General features: G+C 32.6%; 1 protein-coding gene and 1 long non-coding RNA gene across 2 annotated transcripts in view; one reads left to right on the top strand and one right to left on the bottom strand.

Annotated features, from left to right (window-relative positions):
• The first annotated feature begins 270 nt into the window (after window positions 1-270).
• Window positions 271-7776, top strand: part of LOC134266605 (uncharacterized) — a 43439-nt gene continuing 35933 nt past the window's right edge. The window contains exon 1 of the long non-coding RNA XR_009992005.1: window positions 271-320. This is a non-coding gene — a long non-coding RNA (uncharacterized LOC134266605). The remainder of the gene's footprint in view (window positions 321-7776) is intronic.
• Window positions 1571-6896, bottom strand: LOC134266637 (uncharacterized; the record flags this gene model as incomplete). The annotated part of the gene is made up of 3 exons (XM_062748858.1): window positions 1571-2092; window positions 3795-3929; window positions 6758-6896. Coding segments are annotated over 3 exons (633 nt in total), but the record flags the coding sequence as incomplete, so codon positions are not given.

The following is a 7776-nucleotide window of genomic DNA, read 5'->3' as shown; positions in this document are numbered from 1 at the left end:
ATTCATAAAAATTCATTCTCCAAACCTGATTATTTAATTATCTAGCTTAAAAAGTAGAAACATTACTCAGTATATTTATTTCTTTTCTAAATACTGTTTATCCTTTATTTGATCATCTTTTAGCGTTCTGAAAAAAAAAAATTTTTGTTCAGTATGATAAGAGAGGCAAAAACAAAATTAATATATGCAGACTGTTTATGCAATATCGAATTGCATGACCGCACCTTCGGGTATTTAACACTTGACGATAGGTATAGCAAACCGAAAGTAGAAATCTTCAAGATTTGCAACAAGTTTCCTCGTACACTTGAACTATAAAGGTAAAAGTCTGTTAGTATTGGACATTTATATATTTTGAGTTAAAAAATGTTATTTCAGAGCCTTTAGTATAAAGGGAGCACTAGTATCCTTTTCTTACTGATAATTAACATTGATGAAAACAATCATGAATTTTTAGTTTCGTTTTTTCAACAGGGTAGCCTTCATATAATGTCTTGTATTATTAAACCTATAAAAATATGATTAATATAGAGAGAATGTGAGTAAAAAAGTTCTTTAAATCAAAAAAAATAACTACTATGGAAATGCCATTCTTTAAAAAAAATGATAAAAGATTGTAAGTTGTTTTTGTTGGCTTTATTCACGTATTGCATACAATTAGAAATATATTGAAGGAATGAAGAAGTGTAACATATTCACCTGACTTGTAAGTCACGCCCGTTTACCCTCAGATGACTAACATTTTAGTCAATATTGGATTCATTAATACTGTTCATCGATATTGCTCATGATGCATATTTTTGTAAGAATTCCAATATCTGTAATTGGTACTGATTTACATCACATAGTTCAATGATTCGTTGACGACTTTTGTATGGTGAATAAAATGAAAAGATTCGAATTCCACAAAAACAGGCATATTTTCTGGTCAAAGCCACTATATCGTAGAGGTTTAACAATATTTGATATACTTAGTAAATCATTCGGTTATTTAGGAAATAACTACGGCTCGCCAAATTCACTAAAAAACACAATTTCACAGTTGATTAACTAGGTTTCTAGACTGTAAACTATAGTTTACAAACCGTGAACTATAGTGAACAATTCGCTAAATTTTGTTTCCATCTGTAAAACTATTTTAACTGAGTTTATTTATCTGTAATAAAACGTTAACAATAGATTTTGTTGATAAATATACATTCACGTCTGTAAACTATAATTTACAAATCGTGAACAATAGTTAAGAGTTGTTTATCATAGTTTCTCAATTCGTGAAACTATATTTATCAGATTGTTTACTATAGTTAAGAGTTGTAAACCAAAGCTTACAAATTGTGAAACTGTTTAATAGTTATCAGATAATCTATGTTTTGTAATCGCAACTGATTGTTTTTCAGTGTTAAGTACAGTTAACGGTTCTGAAACATAGATTATCGCATTACAAACTATAGTTAACAACCGATAAACCTAGTTTATCGACTGAAACTTTGTTTAGCTCATTTTTGTGAATTTGGCGTGCCAAAAATAAAACAAAAATTGCCTTTCTAGTCTGAAATCTAAATTACGCCCATAAAGTTCCTATCCATACCCGGTATACAAAATAGAGAAAACATAAATTTTACAATATAATGAACTTTGTTCACGTAAAGATGAGCAAACGTTCTACATCAGTGACAAGTCTTTACGAAGTAATCATTGGTTGAAATTTGATTTAATAGGTTAATTGTCCCTCCCTAGCTGTTTCCCTGAATACAAATATTTTCATATATTTCAAATTCGTGACATTCTACCGACTTCCCGTTCAAATCAAAGCTTTGAACATATCTGGCGGAAGTTGTACATGTACCTTGCACTGTTTCGTCCGGTGACGAATGGCACGAGCTAAATTCGGAATCAAAGTTACATTCAAATTCCTTCCTTTGACCAGATCTTCTGTCTCTCCTCACCATGATGATTATTACCAACACAAATATTAAAATGAAAGTAAAAGTAAGAGATCCTCCAATAATAATTATTGTTTTAATTTTTTCCATGAAAGTACGTGAACTTTCCTGTGAAGTTTCATTCCACACAGAGATAGTATCTTGGATTTCTGAAAGAGACATATTTAAAACTAAACATGACTCGTTATTAGGTATAAACTATATTTGATAATACAGTCTACGATATCAGCACCGGAGTATCTGCTTTCGCATTTAATTTTTACATCTAACTGCTTTTGGCATGGAATGGCGACCCACGGTTCGACTCGTTTTCTTGGATTACCTTTGTTTACATTTTATTATAGTCTCATAAGTGTATTCTTGTTTGTTTGTATAGGGCTGTCATATTGGGATTTTTTAATTTTACGCATGGTGGTAAATACAAAAATTACAAAATTTTTGAATTTACTACCACTCGATTAACTCGAAAATTACAGTGTGACACTGCACTAAACCGTGTAACTGTTGAAGGTTTCTTTGAAAAGTAGAAAACACTTGCTGTGGCCTTCAACTCGACATTTAGCTATATCGTAGACATATTGTCCATTAAGAATGGTAATTTCCATGTTGATATGATATATTCTTGTGAGCTTGAGATAAAAGATACCACAGAGTCTAACACATCTGTTTCATATTTGGCTGTTTTACTTGCAAAAGACGTTACAGACAATCTAACAAGCAAGCTCTATGATAAACGTGATGACTTTAACTTTTCTATACCTTACTAGTGCAGCAATATACTTCATCACCTTCATACGGAGTTTATATATCTCAGTCGATTCGATACGCAATAAAGCATGTTCTAAGTATGAACAATTTCTAAAACGAGGCTAATTATTGACAAACAAGTTGATGAAACAAGAATATTAGCATCATTTCGTAAGTTCTATGGTCGATAGAATGACCTTGTCAGCAAATGCAATTTACCATTGAGTCACTGACTGACGTTTTTCATACTAATTGTTAGTCCATTATTTGTACACTGAATTGACGACGGATTTTTTCCGTTATTTCCCGATCATGACAAGGAGCACACGGCGGATGTGACTGGTCGGCAAGGGATGCTCACTCCTCCGTGGCACCTGATCCTTCCTCTGATGTTTTGGATTTTCGTGTTTGCTCTGCTCCTTTTATCTATTGTTTATGGACTTTTGAGTGATTGATTATATTGTTTAACGTCCCTCTCGAGAATTTTTCACTGATATGGAGACGTTACCGTATGCCGGTGAAGGGCTTCAAATTTTGACCGTTACTCGACACTCAGGGCCATTGAGCAGTTGGGGATCTTTATCGTGCCAACGCCTGCCGCTGACACGGGGCCTCGGTTTTTAAGGTCTCATCCGAAGGACCCGCAACTTTGACTTCAAAGTGCCGAGTGCATGGCGAAGGAACAGTTGCTACCCATTTTAACGACTAGGTCAGTCGCAGCCGAGATACGAACTCACGACCTCCCGATCACGGAGCGAGCGCTCTACCGACTGAACTACCGTGAACGGTATATGGACTTTTGATCAATGAATACTATTCGTTATCTCCATGTGTTTCATTTGGTATCTTTCTCTCCTGCCGATGAAGAAGTAAACGGATATTTTTGTCTCTACCGAATATTGTGTGCATGGGTCCGTCTACCTCGGTAAACTGATTCCATAGAACATTGACTAAGCGAGCGGCTTTATATAAACGCCCTGAATATGGGGAGTGAATAATCGAATATGGCGTAAAAACCTTTTTGCGAAAAGTGTTCAACTAAATTTGCTTTGATAACATTTTTGATTATACTAGTACTGATTTTTATTCGGTAAAATTGTATACCTGTGCCTAATAGACACCCGGTAATATGATGACAATCTTTCTTGGCACAGTTACACTCATATTGACATCTCTCTCCGAAGCTAGGAAATCTACAGGGATCTGAGCAGGCCACGCCATAATATCCAAAACTGCAATCTATGAATATTGATGGAATATTATTCATATCAAATATTAGACCTGAGTCATATACGGAAGCAAGTGCATACAATGGGTTGTTTAATTGAAAGATAAATTGCAAACTTAACAAAAAAATGTATATTTCATGAGGGAATCTCAAAAGAATTGACCTTTGATAAGGAAAAAGCAATTCCTCTGAAATAGTCACATTTCATATCAATATTCATTTGTCATTTGCTACAATTATATGTCTGAATTTATCAAATTGGCATTTTTCAAGCAATCTTTTTATTTTTTTTAATTAAAAAAAAAATATTATTATTATTATTCTACTTTTATATAGCGCCCTATATAATTATGGAATTACCCTAAAGCGCTTTATACGTAGAAAACAATTACAGTATAAAACAAAGGACGGTACAATATAAAAAAGCAAAAAGGTAAAATAATAGGGCATTTTTTTTTATTTAAATAAAATAAAACCAACTGGATGCTCCATTGTGACTAGAGCCTCATAAACTAAAGGCGAGTCTAAAAAGATGTGTTTTTAGATTTCTTTTAAAAACGTCAAGTGACTGTATTATCCCATCATATATTAAAGTACAATGCTTAGTGCCAGGGTTGGGGCACTGAATTCACTATGCTTACAAGATTACAACACAAGCTTATCTTATGATTTTTTAACCCATTCACTCATCATCCACTACAAAGGCATGCATATGCCCATATCAGTAGCTAACAAAGATATTGTCAATAGAAAAAATACAAATCTGAAAACTGCAAATCTGTAGTTAATAGCATTTATACAACTAAATCTACACACATAATGGTTAATATTTACGTTAAACCTTTACGATTTCTGCCCATTGTAAGCTATGATTAGACCACCTAGTCTTGTTGACGAACTTACTCCTAGATTTTTAACCGGGCTTTCTGAAAGCAAAGTACTGGATATAGGCATCATAATCGACTGTCTTACTATAAATAGCATAGTAAATAAAAAACCAAACAGAGAATCAAAATAGTTCCATTTAGAGAGGATATTCAAACAAATAGTTTTCACATCCCAATCGTTGGAAAAGTTAATTATCAATATTTTTGCTTGAGAATTTAACTGAAACAGAAATGAGATACACGTGTATTTGTTTTAATGGGATAATCGTAATACAACAATTTGTGCACAGACGCTTCTGAATGCATATTGTATGTGATCTATTTTCAATGGCGCGGGCTTTTCGAAATGTTGAAATTGTTGAAGAGTTTCGTGTTTTATATCGTTTTCGTCGATGTTATGTTAATGGTTATATTCTGTTCTGCTTTTTAGCAAATTAATAGCATAATAAATTGGAATTTTACGAATTAACATGTGTGAAGTGGCTTGACAATGCATATGTATCATTCCTTGTTTCTACATGTAGTTGGCGAAAAGTAATGTTTGTTTGAAACTAAAAGACTATCTATAAAATACACATGTGCACTTTTTACCTGTTCTTAGACTGAATTTTTAAATTATGAGAAAATAATGCTTATTGAATTGAAAATATGCGAGAATTTCTAGGAAATATTGATTATTAAATTTTAAAATCATAACATATCTTGGGGTCTGGACTGTTAATTTTAATTACTGGTATATGAGATATTGTTTTGAATCAATATCATAAAACTCTTCCTGTTGAAAATCAATGGCCAAAATGGGAAAAAATTAAATACAGTGTATGTACTTATTTCGGATCAGACAATATACTTGAGCAATTAAAGAGGGCTTTCGGTTCTTTCAATACTTTCATTTCTTTATGTCCACATGTCTTAACACTGTCTTAATCTTAATTTTTTTTTTACCATACATTTAGGGAATAACTATTTTCTAATTTGGCATTTGCGACCGTGAATGCTGATTTAACGGTTGCAAACTGAGTTTTACCAGCGACGAGCAGGCGGAGCCGGTAAAATGGATGTTTGCGACCGTTAATCAGCATTAATGGTCGTAAATACCAAAATAGAATATAGTTATTCCCATTCTAATGCAATTTATGCATTCTGTTTGTTATTTACATCCTATTTTATTGAGTTTTTTAGACATGAAATACGTCACCGGGCATTGTGTTTTTGCGTGGCTCTATTATGTCGTCACAATGAAAAGCTTTCACTCTCGTTAATGCTAGTTCATGGTCTCAAGCCACGGTCCGGAGTCCGCATCATGGGAGAGGAGCGTATATTTTGGCCGTGGTTTGCGACGATGATGCCAGTTTTACTGATTCAAACATCAGTACATTAGTCAATCAGAATGTGTTTTACAAAATAATCGCATTAGAATACTAGATTTGAGGTACATTTCCACAACTTTACACCTTTTAAGACTTACATTCTTGCCTTCTTTGCTTTTTTTCTTTCTACCAAACCTTGAAGTCGACCGCATTGAGAAACATCAAAGCTTATTTCGGGTCAAAAATTACTTGAAGGAAAATCTCAATCATTAATAATAGTTTTTGATAGATTACTACCTTATTATTGGTCAACTGTTTTAAAATTCGAACATGGGATTTTAAATGTTTTGATTATAACTTTTAAGCTTTTTTAAATACTATTGGACTTCAATTAATCGAGCGTCATTTTATTATTGCAAAAAGAATTAAAAATATAAAAAAAAAATGACAAGGTTCTTGAAAATGATTGTTTATTTCTAACAAAATTAGAAAATAATATGAATTATTTGAATGCAAATCAAAACTTAGAAATATGGGGGTAATTACACTGTCAAGATTTTATCAATATGTCTCAGGAATTAATTCTTATTTCGTACTGCAGAGGATTTCAGTATGTATTACGTAATCATTATGTATACAGACCTGAACTATTTCGACATCCACTGGCAAAGTCACAAAATTCCTGGGTGCAATTGCATTGTTGTTGACATCTTTTCCCATAGCTCGGGTATCTGCAGGCACTTTCACAATGCAGGCCGAAAAAACCTATTTCACAACCTAATAAAAACTCTTTTAATTGCAATTATTTATGCTTTGAACTGAAATGTTTTTTTCATGATTTATCAAGCAAATAAAAATAATAGTAAAATAAATTACCTGCAGTACACATATTTAAATCATAATTCCAAGAGAAACCGGGGGACAGCATTTCACATCGTTACTATAAAATTTGAAGAAGTAGCATACATTGTATAAACGTAACAGTATGGTACGTAAAAATTATTCTTCTATTTAATTATTATTAGAGACAATGTCAAATTATAGCTACCTTGGACATGTTGAATCCACAATTGTTATAGCATTGTATAAAACCACAAGAAAAAAGTTTTTACCCTCCATGTTTTTTTTTATTTGAATTATGACAAGGAAGAGTTATATTATATAGCTTTGACAATCTATTTTTACTGATTTCCTGCATCCTGCGTAATTTTAACAAAAGTTGTTTTAATGAATATTCTAATACATTAACATATAGCTGTTTTTAAAAATGAGAAGAACGTGTTTCCTTCACATAATTCCAAGTAATAGCTTCGGGCGGTATATTTCTAGATGAATACTTTATGACAATAGGTATATCTGCCCTTAGTGAGGCTGAGAAGTCGCACATAAAATGGAACTTTGCCATTCAGTTAGCTGAAATTTGACCGAAATTCTACTGAATTGTGATTAAATTGTAGAGATCTGCCATTCAGTGAATTTTCAGTCACGGTTCAGTTGACTGAATAGTTCAAGTTCAAGTTCATCCTGTGTGTTGATTTTTTTCTTTTACAGAATTTGAAAATAATTTTTGCATTATCTTTTCAAGTTTTAATTTGTCTCTCGCGTGGCACAGTGGTAACAGCATCTGGACCGGCTCTTCATTTGATGAGAAATATAATGAC

Source organism: Saccostrea cucullata, unplaced genomic scaffold (assembly GCF_032062105.1).
Source record: "Saccostrea cucullata isolate Sc308-1 unplaced genomic scaffold, CSIRO_AGI_Scuc_v1 ctg2159, whole genome shotgun sequence".
Taxonomy (NCBI): Eukaryota; Metazoa; Mollusca; class Bivalvia; order Ostreida; family Ostreidae; genus Saccostrea; species Saccostrea cuccullata.
This window is presented reverse-complemented; position numbering and strand designations above follow the sequence as displayed.